Raw genomic sequence first — 17944 nt, forward strand, 5'->3', positions numbered from 1 at the left:
TGAGTTGATGCTTCAAAATCATGAATTTTGTTGCCCATATTTTATGGTTCATACCGGAAAATGTGCGTTACAAAAGCAAAATACTCGCTTTTTGAAAATCACGTTTGATGGACTACCCAGTTTTCAGAAAAATCATCGAAATTGCTTCAAACTTTCACTAAACATTCTCAAACATGTATACAGCAAACTTATATATTTGGATTTTTGGTACAATCATTAAAACATTCTAAAAAATAAAACGTAAAAAATATAAAATATAAAAAATATAAAAGTAGAGACAATAGTCAATAAAAAGAGATAACAAACAATCTCAGATTATATTAATGACAAGTTATAGAGCAGATAAAAAAATATTCAAATAAGTGAATAACAAGTATAAAACAAATAAAACAATAGAACTGACATTGCTACCAAATTCAGGGAAACTAATTTTGTTAAGGAACACAGTTTGTTACAGCAGTATTAATTGGGCAAATAGAGTGAAAAGGCGTTTAGAGGTAAACGAATCAAAGGTAAATAAAATCAAAATAAAATGGTGGATAATAAACAGAAGTCTTATTAGAGAGTCAGTAAAACAAAATAAAAATATAAAGAAAGAAATGGGTAGAAGAGAAACCCAGTTCTGCGTTGTTTGAGGCACTTCCACAACAGTTGGTTCAACATGCTGCATATCAAATCAATACCGTCTACAATGATCATTCATATATTATTTTCAAAGTTGGTTTCGACAATACCTGCAAATAAATAAAATCCAAACACAAACAAATCACAATAGGGTCCTAAAGACCTGTGTTAATTTTAAACGGTAAAAACACAAAATCAAAAATCATTTCTTATCAGTTTGGCAATGCTAAGACAACATTCTACGATGGATCAACTATGGTCCCGTTTGAACGATCTATCTGCAATTTAAGCTTAATGTTAGTACCCAATTGGCTGCTAGAAAACAGATGCAGATGTAGACAGAAGTGTGATATGTTGAAACAAAATTGGCAACAGTCGTTTTCACTTCATATCATTATATATTTGGCATAACTATGTATCTGTCCTCTTCTCAAGAGCCTACTTTTCACCTATATGTTCACATCTTGTTTAAATAAATAATAAACTTTCAATATTGTTTTTCTTATACGATTTACAATTTTGCTTTGTGTCATTTTTGTTGAACTATTCAAACTCGACGTCCGCGCTTCCTTTTTTCGCTTAATGATTTAATAATACAGCATTGCTTACGTAATGACTATGCGTGGGAAATGTGGATGTGTGTGTATGTCCGTGGGTTTGATTGTTTTGTGTAATTGTCTATTGTTGAAAATGGTCATCTGGCAATGCGTTAAAAAAGCTTAACCTGACATATGACATATGAGTGGATGATACTAGTGAAGTAAAATTTGGTTTATGTCAATGCTGCATTTTCGCAACTCTCACAATGTTTAACAATCGTTTCGTTTTGAATAGAATTTGGGTCACGAAATTTAATCTAGCTGATGAATAAAACTTTCTCACTATAGTTAAAACGGAAGATTAAAATAAACATTCCTGACTCTATACTAAACGCATTAGTAAAAACAACTTAAATTATTTAAAAAAAAACCATTTTCATACATCTTGATCTGTCATTTTGTCGCCTATCTTAACTGTATAGTTGTGCTGTTTTTTTGTTTTGTTTGCTACTGAACTTCAGTAACTATTTGACTAAACCACGTGATCCAAGGCCGCAGCGCCATCTCAGTTGTCCTGGGTGAACGTGAACCGCGAGATGGTCCGGTAGCAAACCCACCGGAATGCACTCCGCACCCGGCAGCTGATCCAGGAGCAGAGGCCCCCGGCCGTCACGACCAGTGAACACCAGTACTTGAGGTGGTCAGTATTGGTGGGTTGGTTAAGGTCGATTTGAGGTTTAGGTCACTTTATTTTTCTAACTAGCATCGATCGCCAAGCGTGCACACAAATAAAAAAAAATGCAAACGTGTGAGGATGTGTTAGTGACGGTTTTTGAAAAGCATGCGACATTTGCGTGAATGAATTAGCTAAAGCGAAAGCTCTCAATCTCTCTCTCTCTCTTCCCGGTTGAAACACATTCCCATACTCTCTCTTCTGAGCCGCTCATGAAGCAAAGCGAAATGAGAACGTGAAGTTCTGTATGGGAATGCAATTCTGTCGAAGAGAGGTATTGAATTACATGTTTTTTTTTCTGAAACAGGATTATTTCAAGTAAAGACTTTTTTAAAAACACACTTTTTTTAAAGGCCCAAGAAATACAATAGAGTCTCAAAATCTGATGACGAACATCCAACGTAAATATAGATAATAAATAAATAAAATGTGCACGAATACTCTGACCTTTTCACACGCAACAATACAAACACGATCAACAATTACTAAAAAATAATTTAACAGCAGCACATTCAATAAGCATGTGGGATTAAGGTTAAGGAATCTTATGGTAATGACATGCGTTAAGGGTTGCAAGTAAGTAGGAGTAAGCATGCAAATGATTTTAAAGCAAAAATGGTGAAATCCTGAAAAATATTGAATAATTTCTTTTGAAAAGGATATTATAACGTCCACGGCGAGTGGCCCCCGTTGATGTACGTCACATAGGTGAAGCCATCTTTACACTTCCCCCGAATCGAGTAGTAGTAAGGCAGGAACGAGTGCAGTACGAACCTACAAATTGCAATAGTTTACCTTTTCGCACAAGCAGCCAGAAGCACCTTCCACAAAACTTACCCTCGTCGCTCGTAAAACAGTATGGCGGTTTGGTTGGTCGTCAGTACGTGAAGGAAGATCGCCTTCACCTTGTGGCGCTCGGCTGTGGTGAGGTGGTTGATGAGTGAGTCCAGCAGCAGTGAGCCGATCCCGTTCTGGCGGTACTTGCGGTGCACGCCGAGCGACAGGATATAGCCGATGTCCGCGTCGCGACCCATCGACTCGGACAGGATGCCGCGGTCCTGAAGGGAAATGAGATTTAAGTGAACATCATTGGAACCCCAAATCGAAATCTGAATCGAACACTAGTTTTTCGTTTTTCGCGCAAGTATTAGTGTACCTCGGCAAAGTCCTCCTCATAGCATTTCCGCTCAAAAGGCACTGCGACAAGTATATTTTCATTTGTATCGCATCTCGGGAAGCATCAGAAAACCAACACCAACACAAAAAAACTTTACTTTATCCACCTTAAGGTGGTTTATGTCTTCCTCGAATTGATATACTTTGGATAGGGTTATCAAATCTTCAATCTTTTAGGCTCAACAGAAGGTCTTTTGATTACACATCTTACGATAAGTTGCAAGATGGATCCGCTTATCTTTTTTATCAAAATATCTGAGATCCGGCCTGAAAAAAGTGTATGAATAACACTTAAGTGCTCATAACTTTTGGTAGGGTTATCAGATGTTCGAATTTTTGGACTCGTCGAAAAGGTCTTTTGGTTACCTATCCAATGAAGGGTCGCATGATAGATCCAGACAATGTTTTCATGAAATTATCTGAGAACCGGCCTAAAAAAAGTGTATAAATAATACGTAGGTGCTAAAAACTTTAAATAGGGTTATCATATCTTTGATATTTTCACCTCCGTGTACGCACGAGAGCAAGCAGCAGTCAAGTGCTCAGTGCTCCATCGTTTTTTTCGATTTTTTTTCGCCGCAACTGATTGTGATTACCCGCGAGTTTGCTTATCCAGCATGCCAAAGGCCGGCCGTGGCCGTGGCAGTTCGAGTGCGGCCTCGAAAAACCCGCGAAGTTCGTCTACCGGCCGTGTGCAAAAAGGTAAACAAACCAACGCCGTGTCGACCGCCATCGCGCAGGGGAGCGTGAGCGCAGAAGGCATCGACAAAAAGCTACTACATCCCGGATATGTTCCGAGATCTCCAGTGCGAACCCGTTCCGGTACTTCCGGTGCCACAACCAGTGGCACATCAACATCCGCCAACATCCCCATCAGGAACGAGTTCCAGATGCTGAGCGACGACGAAGAAAACAACAACACCGACGGTAGCAGCACTACCGACGACGACGACGACTACGATGGTCGTGCACGGAAAAAAGTGCCGCCGTCAAAAAAGAACAATTCTCCAACTGAACGAAGACCACCTCCAATTTTTGTTTTGGACACGTTGGCGGACGATGTTGACGAGTTGCTGGAAGGCCTCGGATATTGTCTGAAAATCGGTAAGTCGGCAGTGCAAGTGATCACACTGAACAGAAAAGATTTCGACTTGGTGCTTGAAGAACTGAAGCGTAGCAACTTCAACTTCTACACATACGACCCAGAGAAGCCCCCTGTTAAGGTCGTCTTGCAGGGATACCAAGACCGTCCGATCGCCGACCTGAAGCGACACCTCTCGAACGCCGGAATAAAGCCACGGGAGATAAAAGTGCTCTCGCGAAAGACAACAGTCACAGGTACACACACCCTGTACCTGTTGTACTTCGACCGCGGCACCGTCAAGATCCAAGATCTGCGGCGGACTAAGACGTTGGACGGTTTTGGGTAAACTGGCGGTTTTACACCAAGAACCCGACGGACGTAGCGCAATGCCACCGTTGCCAGAAATTCGGCCACGGCTCGCGGAACTGCAACCTCCGGCCCCGCTGCGTGAAGTGCGGTGAGTCACACCTCTCGGAGGCGTGCGCACTGCCACGAAAGGCGGACTTGGGGGAAAATGCAGAACAAACTAAGCCGCGCGTAAAGTGCGCGAACTGTGACGGCAACCATACCGGTAACTACCGCGGATGCGTCGCGCGCAAGTCCTACCTCGAGGAGCAGGAAAAGAGGAAGAAGAAAGCAGCAGCGTCCCACTCTCCTCAGCGAAGTACGAGCGCAGCCGTTCCTGCAGTTGGGCAGCGTACGGTTCCAGCGGACAACCCAGCGATCCCTCCTGGATGGGGGCGGTCGTTTGCCAGCGTGGTCGCTGCCGGTAGTGGCGATGCGGCCCAGCAAGGAGTCACCGGGGAAGATCTCTTTACCCTGCCGGAGTTCTTTGCTCTCGCGGGGGAGATGATGACGCGGTTTCGGAGCTGCCGTAACAAGGCAGAGCAATTTCTGGCCCTCGGGGAGCTGATGATCAAGCACATCTATAATTGATTATTTTTGTCTGTGATCTAGTTTTAAGCTTTCTCTTCATCTATCCTTTTCCCATTGCACTTTCTGTAAGTTTTTTGAAAACTTTTTCTTACTCTTGTCTATTCCATAGTTATAAGTAATAATTTTTCTATTGAATTATGATGTAAAACACAGCTGAAAGGAACTCCAAAACTCTGTTATGTACCTAAATGAACTCATTGTAACTTGATTATTCACAAATAAAACCGAATTGAATTGAATTGGAATCTTTGATATTTTGAACTTATTGGAAAGGTCTTTTAAATTTATTTCTAAAAATGTATAACATGACAGGTTTTCTTACAAAAATCACCCTTTTTACGACCTTCCGGACTTTCTTCAAAATGTTTTTTTTTTTTGCATAATTTTTGAAGTACTTAACTAATCTTCATGATTTTCAATAGGGACTTATAGGACCCAAGAACAGACATGGCAAACCATCACCATCACACTATCATTGATGAGTATTTCGCAGCGTTCCTCGATTCATATTTTCTCTATCCTCCTTCGCAACCGAACGAAGGTTTACTTGCTATCGCGAATATCGTGAGAATATTTCACTTTGAAGCTATATAGTTTGAAATTTATCATTTCAATTGAGACAAATGATTTTGATTTTTCTTAGCTAGAATGTTTCCTTTGGTTAAAAAGATACCAGTCGAGCACTTTTTGATTAAGGGACCATCCTTAAACCTAATGGCCACATGGCAAAAAAACCACGCTTCCTACAAAAAGTTGAAATTTTGTACAGAGTTTTCTCACGCAGACCGCAGTTTCATAAAATAATAAGACATGAATTCTGCAGATTCAATAATGTGAAAATGCAAGTTTTCCCATAGTAATTTCCATACAAATTTCATTCGCGTTGCGACAATCGTGAGCTTAACCAATCGCTCCCAAATTTTGGGAGGATGTTTGGGACCCTAAAAAGGACCCACATAATGTGTTGCTGATTGGATTTTTATCATTTTAAATTTTCCCATATAACTCGATTCCGCCCTAACGGTACACCCTCATTTCAAATCACTCAAAACCGAACCGGAAATTAAAAATTTAAAATTTAAGAGTCCCCGCGTTTGGATCGCAGCAACCGATGCGCGAGGTTGACTTTTTTTCCCACCACGCGTCATTTTCCCCAATTTTGGAATTATTACTCTTGAAAAAAGGAAATTTTGTGTTAATTCGTCGAGAACTGACGCGAATTTCTCACATCCGGCCTGGATGGATCGCGGTGCTGGAGGAGGACAGGTCGCGGAACTGAAATGGAACGCGGTGGTCGTCGAAACTTTCCAAATAGTGCGTCCATCCCGGGAATTCCCGAGACAAAAATCCCGGGATTTTTCCTAAACCGGGAATTCCCGAATCCCGGGAATTTCTATAATTTGTCCCGGGAATTCCCGAAATTGAAAAAATAATCATATTTTGGTCTGGAAATTCAGATTTGGTTGTGAAAATAGTAGATTAAAAAAATTAATTAAAATTTGTATTCAGCAAATCCCAGCATTAAATTGACTTTTTAGGATGTTTTTAATAATTTTAATTAACAGGTTCGCAAAATGCCTAGTGCTTTAAATTTTTTTCTCCATTATTATTTTTTTTTGAAAGACTGGATATATTTATGTATATTTTCGATTTTAAATAAAAAAAAATCTCATATCAAATTATTTATAATCAAACACCGGCATCTAGGGCAAATACGTACAAATGTAACAAATAAATACAGCTATTTAAGCAAAAAAATAATTGCATGACGTTTTGGATGACTTCGGTTAAAACAGGAACAGAACAAAACAATTTGTACTTCCAAATGTATTGCTCTAAAATCTCCTGTACCTATTTAGACTGTAATTCTGATTTTCCCTCGGTTGGCGGTAGTAACTTGAAGATAATTTGTAAAATATGTTTTATATAAAACAATGAATTCAAAACTTATCTAAAATTTTACATTGACTGGTATCATTTTATTTATTGTCGTTTTTTGTTTTTTAGACATATGAAATATTTTTTTTAAGCTGTTTTAGTCATGTCATTTAATAATATATATAAAAGAAAAAAAAAGAATTCCAAAGTTTTTTTTGAATAGGTCCTATAAACATATGGAAGACAAAAGCTTATTGGACATTTTTTAAAAAAAGCTCAAGAAGTATGTAATTTGATTCGCAAATAAAAAAATTATTAATCATACTGGAATTAAAAATAGTAGTTGATATAAAATCCTAAAAATCACAAAGACAAAAAAATTCTTTTAGGCTATTTTAAAACTGTCGTCTTTGTTTAGATTGAAGTGACGATTATAACCATTTGATATTATTAAGCTAATTCAATGATTTTAAGCTTGAAAACATAACAAATATAATGAAACATAGATTTTATTACTGATTAAAAATTTCCCGGGATCCCGGGAATTCCCGGGATTCCAAAAATATTTTTCCCGTTTCCCGGGAAATTCAAAACCCGGGAAAATTGGACGCCCTATTTCCAAAAAAACCAAGGTGGTGGTAGGTTCGAGCGGGAAATAGACAACTACCGGAAGCCTGCGGGACCTGGCCCGAATTGGAAAAGTGCGAGCGCAGAGAGCAAAGTGGTTCTCGGTCACCACGTGAAGTTCTTTTTAGCTCGTCATTTTCATAAGACAACCATTCTTTCATTTATTCTGACATACACACACATCATTCAAGACAAGCACGCCGGGGTATGCTTATTTATTTCTCGTCGCTCCATACCTTTAGTGAAGTGATGGGAGCAAGGGCGTCTATACGAAGTGTCCCTACACCCGCTACAAATGCCCGGTGCTTGGGGACAGGAGAGGGTTTTTTTATTCTAAGCGCTAAATTTCGTGTAAAAAAACTTATGTACGTAGGTGTACAGATTCCGGAGTGAAAGATGATCGAATTGTTCACCTAGCGCTCACATTCGATTCCAGGACCAAGTTGCCTGCGGGTATGGGGATCATACATACAGTAATTTAGAACCCCGCGATGAACTCGAAGTGCTGTACAAACGGGTTCCAAATGAATTTGATCTTAATATCCACCGAATAAGCACTTCCCTAAGTCGGATGTGAACTCCAAGTAACATGAATGCACGACTGTTAGAAGATAATCTTGCGATTACCATAACCATTGATGAATTTCCAGTACCTCTCGAGGAACTCAACATACATGAACTACGTTATTCCACGCCATACCTGTTATGTCGCGGCATAACTACTTTGATTTTTTCTTTAAAAAATACGATATTGTTATTTCAATCAGCAAATGTTAGAAAAATAAGCGTATGCTATTTCTTGTTTATCAGTATCTCTGCTATTACAAAGAAAAAGGTGAATCATTCAATCACTAGAATTGTAAACAGAACCGGTACGCAAAGTTGTTTTTCTAATTCAAAACAACAACCAATATCTTGCCGGTCGCTATTGAATTCCCACACGCGACCGCTCCGTTGTCGTCGCGCTCCATCATTTCCTAGCCATAATAACGACACGCAACGCTCACTCTCACTCTCCCCTTTTTCCCGCCCTCCACCACTCAACTCACCTCTTTGTTGAGCTTGCCGTACGGCTTAATCTCGGCGACGATCAGCCCGATAATGGTCAGGTTGTACACGGCGGCTAGCGCGAAGAACCGCGTACTGGACGTGATGTCCTCGTACCAGGACAGCGGATAGTCGATCGGGAACCAGTCCTGGCACAGCGTCCGAACCTCCTCCAGGTCATCGGGGCAGAGGAAGCGCAGCTGGACGTCGTTCACCGAGCACAGCGGCACCGATTTCGCCTTCAGCTGGTCCTCCGTTTTGGTCGGCCCGAGGTGGTTGTGGTGGTACCTGCGGAAATGGGAGAAATTTACTCAAAACGCAATTGACCTTTGTTATGTGGTGAAACTGTTCTCGTTAGTATCTTTTTTTTTGGAGGGTAAACCACCAGCAATTTTCCAACTTACAGCCGCATACCGACGACAAACGCAAAGTGCACACAACACACAATATTCCAGTTTGACCAGAATCACGGTGCTACCTACTAGCAGATCTTCTCCGCACACCTATCATTAAACGACCCCGGCGCGACTCAAAAGTGCACCCGCGCAAAGCCACCACATCGATACGACTACTGACAAGGGAGCGACGGAGCCAACGGTCGGTCGGTGCTGCTGCTGCCTACTAAACCAACAAGCAGCGTGCTCGTGCTGTACTATACTTGAACTGAGTTCTCTCTCTTCTGGAATAGTACTGTGGTTGGTGGTTGTTGAGAGCAGTAGCGTGAAGGGATAGGCGAAAATAAACTAACCGCGACGCGACGACAGAATGAAGAACGTTAAACAGCAAATATGGAGTAACGCACAGTGGGTTGCAATTGCGATTACATCTTGGGGATTTTTTTTTAGTTTTGTTTCGAGTTAATAATTATTATTATTTATAAATGATGACTATTGTAGTGTAAATTTTTCCCCATTTCAACCAGATTAGTATATTATTTAAACATTTAAAGCCAAAAAATGTGTTAGAAATAAATTACTAAAATTCAAAATTGTTTTTAGCGAACGTCTCAATATTTTTCATAAAACAGACAAATAAAAATGCATTGATGTAGAAAGTTCTAAAATGCATTGCATTAGAACCTTAAAGATCGTAATCTGTCAACGGTAAACGCGATTTAAAAAACAATCTAGAAACTTAAAAACAAAAAAAAATCGAAAATTTTAATATATAAATGAAAAAAAAACATATGAAAAGCTTCAAACATTACTAAATTCCAGAATTTTAAACTTTCTAAATTACAGTATTTTTTTCAAATGAGGCTATTACAAATTATATTTCATTGTCCTTAAATTAACATGGGGCAATAATGATTGATTAAATTTTTTTTTCATTGAAAAAATACTTGTAAAATTAATCGTTTTTTTCTGTTCCTGTTTTCCATTTCGGATCTCCAAAAACTCTCAACCGTACTTACCAAAAACATAATGTTAAATGATAACTAAAGAAATAAACAGAATTGAAACTTGTGAAATCAATTCTCAACTATTCAGAATACATTGACAAAAAAGTTTAAGTTAAATGATATTTTAATTAATCAATTGATATTTTCTTTTAAATTTCTTTAAAAATCAGGCTTGTTTGAACCTTAGTTTTTTTGTATTTAATTTTTTGATTTTTAATTTTTGAAAATATTTGAAATTAAAAAAAAATTAAGAAAAGAAGTTACAAAATATTTTAATTTTTTTTTTTTCGCAATTCGCAATTCGCAATTTTCAGTGTAAGAACGGGCCTTGACCGATCTTATGCACCAGGTTCCCGACGAACACGCACTGCCCTTACACCTAAATCTCACCCTTGCTCTGAGTCAGTACGAGCAGCACGCTAGAACACGCTTTGAGTGATCGTGCCAGGCATGCACACCTTCTTTTCCGGTTACGCATTTTAACTCGGCCGGGGGTGGTACATAACGTAGGGTTTGATGTAAGTATAAGCGCCTAACCATTTAAAGTGTGCCTATCAACATTCATTTAAGCGAAAACTGTTTTATTTTTAGTTTGAATTCAAAAACTAATTGTTATTTACTGTGTATTATTTTCTCCTGAAATCTTTCCTAGTGTTGAGTCGTGGTTTTATGTTGCTATTTCTTTTGTCGCGATGTTTTGTTACAATATTTTGGTCCTAAGCATTTTAGAAAAGTTTTTCAAAAGTACAATAGTAATATTTGAGTTAATCCTCTAATCATTCCAGAAATTGAGTAAGGGCTCGAACCTCACTTGCTTAAGAAAAAGGCGAAGTTTCAAAACAATGGACAGTGATGTAAAGAATCAATAGTAAAAGAAAGATAGTAATTTATGAAGTAGATAAAGAAATTAACAAAAGTTAATAAATAGAGGTAACAAACAAGCTTAGATTGTATTGAGGGCAATTTACAGGGAAGATGAGAAATTATTCAAATAGATAAATAAGGAAAAGGCACATGATAAACCAAATTGACATCGCTGCCAAATTAAGGGAAAGCAGACAGTTTGTTAAAGCAGCATCAATTGGTAAAATAGAGTGGAAAAGCGTTGAGAAATAAGAGAATGAAATAAGTAAAATCGAAATCAAATGGAGGATAGCAAACAGAAACCGTTTTAGAAAATCAGTGAAACATAATAAACAGAAGATAGCTGTTAGCTGAAATGGAAAGAAGAGAAACCCCGTTCTGCGATGCTCAGGTACATCCACAGCAGTTGACTCAACACACTGCGAATCAAAACAATACCGTCTACAATCACAAATTACTTCCCTTTCCCACATTGTCGCGCCCCTTTCTTCTAGCCGTCTCGACTCTGATCCTCGCTGGTCAAAGGTTTACGAGTCGTTTCCACAGGCCACCAGCTAGGTTTACACCTTGTCATCATGATGACTAAACCAAGCCAACGTGGAGGTAAGAAAATAGGACACTTGCAAGGAACCAGAGCTATACTGTCCTGATCAAGAATGATCTAACAGGACTACGGGCGTAGTCTGTGACGCTCCTTGCAGGATGTTCCTCGCCTGAGCGTCAACTGAAGAGGCATCATATCAGTATCATTCACTCTTGGCCTGCAAAAAAAAAAAAACTCTGAACCGTACTTACCAAAAAAATAATGTTAAATGATAACTGAAGAAATAAACAGAATTGAAACTTGTGAAATCAATTCTTAACTATTCAGAATACATTGACAAAAAAGTTTTAGTTAAATGATATTTTCATTAATCAATTTATATTTTTTTTAAATTTCTTTAAAAATCAGGCTTGTTTGAACCTTAGTCTTTTGTATTTAACTTTTGATTTTTAATTTCTTTTTTGAGTTTTGAAAATATTTGAAATTAAAAAAAAATAAGAAAAGAAGTTACAAAATATCTTGATTTTTTTTTTTTTTTTAAACACCTCCATCATTTATCCGAACTTAATTTTCATCGAAATATCTGAAATCCAGCCCTAAAAAGTGTAACACATAACACTTAAGTGCTAATAACTTCTGATGAGATTATTAGATCTTCTATGTCTTTGGCTCATTTGAAAGGTCTTTCAATTATCTAACTGACGATGGGTTGCATGACGGACCCGAATATCATTTTCATCGGAAAATCTGAGATCCGGCTACCAAAAATGTATAAATAACTAAATTACTAAAATTCAAAATTGTTTTTAGCGAACGTCTCAATATTTTTCATAAAACAGACAAATAAAAATGCAGTGAGGCTATTACAAATTTTATTTCATTGTCCTTAATTTAACATGGGGCAATAATGATTGACTAAAACTTTTTTTCATTGAAAAAATAATTGTAAAATTAATGGTTTTTTTCTGTTCCTGTTTTTCATTTCGGATCTCCAAAAACTCTGAACCGTACTTACCAAAAAAATAATGTTGAACGATAACTAAAGAAATAAACAGAATTGAAACTTGTGAAATCAATTCTTAACTATTCAGATTACATTGACAAACAAGTTTTAGTTAAATGATATTTTCATTAATCAATTGATATTTTTTTTAAACTTCTTTAAAAATTAGGCTTGTTTGAACCTACGTTTTTTGTATTTAGTTTTTTGATTTTTAATTTTTTTTGAGTTTTGAAAATATATGAAATTAAAAAAAAACTAAGAAAAGAAGTTACAAAATATTTTGATTTTTTTTATTTTTTTTTGCAAAAAACACTTACATTTTTAAAATAAACTCTTATTCTGATTTTTGTCAAAAATGTTAATTTTATACATTATATACTCATAAAATCTGACAGGGTTGTCAGATTTTTGATATCCTCCCATCATTTATCCGAACTTAATTTTCATCGAAATATCTGAAATCCAGCCCTAAAAAGTGTAACACATAACACTTAAGTGCTAATAACTTCTGATGAGATTATTAGATCTTCTATGTCTTTGGCTCATTTGAAAGGTCTTTCAATTATCTAACTGACGATGGGTAGCATGACGGACCCGAATATCATATTCATCGGAAAATCTGAGATCCGGCTACCAAAAAATGTATAAATAACCCTTAAGTGCTAATAACTTTTGATAGTGTTGTTAGATCTTGATCGATGTTTTAAGCTAATTTTTTTTTATAAAATATTGGTTTATTGATTTTGATTAGCTCATTGAAAAGGACGAATAAAATGAGACTAAAATGGTACAAATCGGTTCACCCAGTCCAGAGTTGATTGAGTGCATTTTTTTGGTGCAGTGAGCCAGTGTACAGACAGACGTACAGACATTTGTTCAGAATTTGATTTTGAGTCGATAGGTATACGTGAAGGTGGGTCTACGTCAGGCCTGCCCAACCTTTTTGGCTCTTTTTTCACATTTTTTACCGTAAAAATAGCAATTGCTTTTTTTTTCATAGATTTCACTAATGAAATCGTTTCTCAGATGACTAATGAACATAAATTTGGCAAAAAATGGTAAAAATATGTTTACATGTCGATTTAATCATAATTTTACGTCAAAAATCAATCCGGCCCGCGGGCCGGACCATTTGTTCGCTTTAAACTTTTATAAAAACGACCTGCAAGAATATTTTTACAAACTTTTCTAGAGTTTTGTTCATTGGTCATCTGAGAAATGATTTCATCAGTGAAATCAAGGAAAAAATAATAATTGTAATTTTTACGGTAAAAAATGTGAAAAAAGAGCCAAAAATGTTGGGCAGGCCTGGTCTACGTGGTCGAATTGAAAAGTTCATGTACCCCGTGATTTTATAGCCTTTTCTCAGTAATGTCAACAATATGGAATACAAAATAAGGATGGTTTTATTTTTTGTAGTTTTTGATTTTATTAATTAATAAAAAAAATTAGGACGTTAGGCCGGGACAAAAATTAAAAAAAAAAAACATTTCAATGATAAAAGCGTTAAAATGCATTATACAACGATACAGGTTTTTTTTTACAATCATCAGTCTAAATAAAAATCTATGTTTTTACAAACAAATATTTTTTTGTGAAAATAAAAACCTTTCCAGAACGGTACATCAAATTTTAACAAAACATTTTAAAACTGTTTCAATCATGCTCTTAGTAATTATCAACACAAAAAAATGCATTTAAAATGGTTTTCAGTTTAACACACGTCTAATTCCATTGAAATTTAAAAAAAAAAACTATTTTTTTGCCCTTTTGATTTTTCGAGCCATTATTGAAGGAGATCGGGACCGTGGTGTAGGGGTGAGCGTGGTTGCCTCTCACCCAGTCGACCTGTGTTCGATCCCAGAAGGTCCCGGTGGCATTTTTCGAGACGAGATTTGTCTGATCACGCCTTCCGTCGGACGGGGAAGTAAATGTTGGCCTAACTTAAAGGTTAGGTCGTTAGCTCAGTCCAGGTGTAGGAGTCGTCTCCCTGGGTCCTGTCTCGGTGGAGTCGCTGGTAGGCAGTTGGACTAACAATCCAAAGGTCGTCAGTTCGAATCCCGGGTGGATGGAAGCTAAGGTGTAAAAAAAGGGTTTGCAATTGCCTCAACAATCACTTTGAAAAATATTTGCAACGGCGATATTTTGTTTCATTTTTTTTAATTTAGGAAAAAGATTTTTTTTTTAATAAAAAAAAAATGCGAAATATTTAGTCTTTTTTTAATTTTTTAAATATTTGGAGTAAAAAATGTTTTTTTTTTTATTTCTCAAATGATAAAAAGTATACATTTTTAAAATTATTAAATCATGGGAAAACATAAACTAGTACCCAAGTCCTCAGAATCGTGTGCTGATGCTTTTTTTGCATTACAAGGTTAATGTAGCCTTTTATGGGAGGTTGGCAGCCCTGCCATCGAGAGCAGAGGCTGGCGGTGTGCGGTCCGCTGAATTTGAATTGTTTAGTCGGTAGTTTTTATAGTAAATCGCGTGAAAAGTAGTGAAGATTGTATAATGTGTAGATTTCATGTGGAAAGTGAAGATTTCCTGCAATTTTGGGAATTTGGACAGTTTTTTCGCGATTTTTGTTTTCTACGCTGCTTGGTCAAGGTTTGACAGTTCATCGCGGCGGCTTCGCTCTTGCAGTAGTATTAGTGTGATGTGGGCTAGCTCGTTCTAAGGGTGGTATTCAACTAGTTAAAAAATCAAATAGTGCGAAAGAAATAAAAGCAGTTTGCCAAGGAATATTTTCGGAAGTGTCATCAAGCAGCGCTCAAGGGGCCCGGGTGCTTAGGACTACCAGAAATCAGAAACTTGGTGAGATCTATCCAAACTGAAATTTTCACATTTTGCCTACTTTTCAACAATCATTAAATACGCGCTGATCCCTGTTTTGCCTGATGGGATTGGAAGTTTAAAGATAGGTCGAGGACCCGTCTGGTTCTTGTACTATGTTTAGGCGGGGCCAGACAATGCCCAATGACCTCGGAATTGGGCCGCTAGGATCTCTGCCATTCTGAAATGGGTCATTGGAAGCAGCGCGAGGGCTGTCACCACCTAATACCCGGGACTGAGATAAGCTGTATCAGCTCAACCCAAGTCTGATACAAACTATACTTTCCCATAATTTCGCTGCCGGCCAGCGGGTATTGGATTGGACCACACACACCACACACACACACACACACACACACAAGGTTAATGTAGCCTTTTATGTTGAGGTGATGACAGGGTTATATGAACTGGTACTGCTGCTCGCCCATAATCAAGCTGAAACCTCTAAACCTAGAAGCGTAATTTTATGACCAAATTCTGCCCTCCCAACGCTCACTGTTCCCCTCGTTCAGCAAACGATAATTGGCCTCAACTCGTGCTCCCGAGCGTTTGAATCAATTGGAACATATTTATTAAATGACGGAGTCACGACGGCGGGGAAAGGAGAGCGAAAAAAAAGAAACAAACTTGCGAGCACCGCAACTGCAATTGAGTTGATGACAAAAATGTATGATTAGATTAGGGTCGATTCTCATCGGGATGCGGGTGTTTGTTGGAATAGCGAAGATAGCGAGCAAGCCCCTTTTGGGCAGTGTGGCAGTGGCCATTCAACCTTCTTTCGGTGAAGTGATTCTCATTGCTCTTACCAGCTGAAGGATTGCGCCATCGCGGACGTGCCAGCAGGAATCGACGCCAGCTGGAGGAAAGCTCGCTCATCCAATGCGGCAGCAGCAGCCTCCCGGAGAGGTCGACCAAAAATTACAGTTCCGTACAGAGTGTGCCAATCAATCAATTTGTTTCTTCACAATTTCTTTGTTTTGAAACCTGCAGCGACACTTTGCACATAGTCACATTATTGTGTACGCCGAAAACCAAAATCAAACACGGAAATGCACTATTTTCGCAGTAAGTGGCACGGTAATACTTTCATGGCTAGTTTTTAATGCACAACATTTCATTTACACTGAATTTCACTGGAGATTTCCAACTTGACTTTGGGAAAACTTGAAAAATCACTGAGGAAAATTTCGTTTTGACAGCTGACCTTGATATTTTGGTTTTTGTTTGGTATCATTAGTACAAAACACGACGTGTACTAAAACCAGAATGCCCAACGAGTTTTTGCTCCCTCGGAACATTAGGTCCATTCCCGTACCTGCAGAATTGCAGAATTTCTGCAACTTCTGCAGAATTCTGCTGCCAGTATAAGCCACTTTATTGCAGTACACTCAAAATCAGAAGTACCCTTCAAAAAGGGTTTTATCTACCCTTTATCTGTCATCCCATAGAAAAAAAACCCTTTTAGAGGGTTACTTCCACCCTTTTTTCAAGTTTACCGGTAGTAACCCTTTTCAAAAGGGTGACGACGGGTGAACTTGAAAAAAGGGTGGAAGTAACCCTCTAAAAGGGTTTTTTTTCTATGGGATGACAGATAAAGGGTAGATAAAACCCTTTTTGAAGGGTACTTCTGATTTTGAGTGTACGTTCCCATACTTTTCAGCTCGCTCTCTTCATCTCTCTCTTTTGCAGAAGTTCTGCAAGGAGAGGGGCCGCAAAACTTTTGTCCTGGGTAGCGCGTTCCAGTTCTTTTTCTGCAATATTGTACACAGTTGAGTGGATTTACTCAAATTGGGTATTAAAGTTTTTTAAATTATTTAAAAAAAGGGATTGACAAAAATTGTAATTGAAAGAAGTTTACCTCTAGAACGGGGACTTATTTTTTTATGCAACTCAACATTTTATTTAAAAGATGCTTATGCTTAGGTAGAAATTATACATTAGAAACAATTCAAAACTTTTACATTAGGTAAAAAAAAATAGAAATGAGAGTTGCAGGTACGTTTAACAAATATAATTAAAAAATGACAAACAAAGGTTTAATATAAAAGGCATCATAAATACATGTTTTGATAGCAGACCATTTGAAGGACTTTATTCAGGATAACATAAATAAATTATGGATGCCACATGGAAGAACAACGGTGAAAAATAGCAAAATTGAAAAATATTAGAAAGTAAATGAATCACAAATTCAAAATTTTAAATTATTCAAAATTAAGTATTCAAAATGTTTAAAATTAAAAAAAGCGTTATTTCAAAAAATCAAATTAAAAAATATAAGGTTGAAAAATATAAAAGTTCAGACCTGAACGAAATAAAAACAAACAATTTTGAATATATCCCAAAATCCATCAATTCCAAATATCCAGCTTTTTAAGCGAAAATGGCGTTCGAATGGTAAACGCCCGAAATGTCAAAATCACGCAGTGGTACCAACATAACGAAAAAAGTGTGCCATGGCATGACAGCCGCATTTTTTTTCTAATGTTGGTGCTCTTGCGCGATTTTGACATTTTGGACGTTCAACATTCGAACGCCATCTTCGCTTAAGAGGCAGTATTTGTAAATATTGCTCGGTTTGTTCTAGAGGTCGTATCGAGGTGCTCCGATTTGGATGAAACTTTCAGCGTTTGTTTGTCTATACATGAGATGAAC

At 37.5% G+C, this 17944-nt stretch overlaps 1 protein-coding gene across 3 annotated transcripts; it reads right to left on the reverse strand.

Annotated features, from left to right (window-relative positions):
* Positions 1–1002: 1002 nt before the first annotated feature.
* LOC6038247 (N-alpha-acetyltransferase 60) lies at positions 1003–16493 on the reverse strand. 3 transcript variants are annotated; one of them, XM_038262302.1, is made up of 5 exons: positions 16096–16493; positions 8647–8932; positions 2734–2954; positions 2560–2670; positions 1003–1867 (listed from the first exon to the last, which is right to left on the reverse strand). In XM_038262302.1, exons 1-5 carry the CDS (start codon positions 16113–16115, stop codon positions 1729–1731), a joined length of 777 nt encoding a protein of 258 aa, XP_038118230.1. In that variant the 5' UTR covers positions 16116–16493; the 3' UTR covers positions 1003–1728. The 3 variants fall into 3 exon arrangements, with proteins under 3 accessions (XP_038118230.1, XP_038118231.1, XP_038118232.1); XM_038262303.1 differs by lacking the exon at positions 16096–16493 and adding an exon at positions 9049–9236; XM_038262304.1 differs by lacking the exon at positions 1003–1867 and adding an exon at positions 2401–2419.
* Positions 16494–17944: the final 1451 nt, after the last annotated feature.

The sequence above is a fragment of the Culex quinquefasciatus genome, chromosome 3 (assembly GCF_015732765.1).
Source record: "Culex quinquefasciatus strain JHB chromosome 3, VPISU_Cqui_1.0_pri_paternal, whole genome shotgun sequence".
NCBI classification, from domain to species: Eukaryota; Metazoa; Arthropoda; class Insecta; order Diptera; family Culicidae; genus Culex; species Culex quinquefasciatus.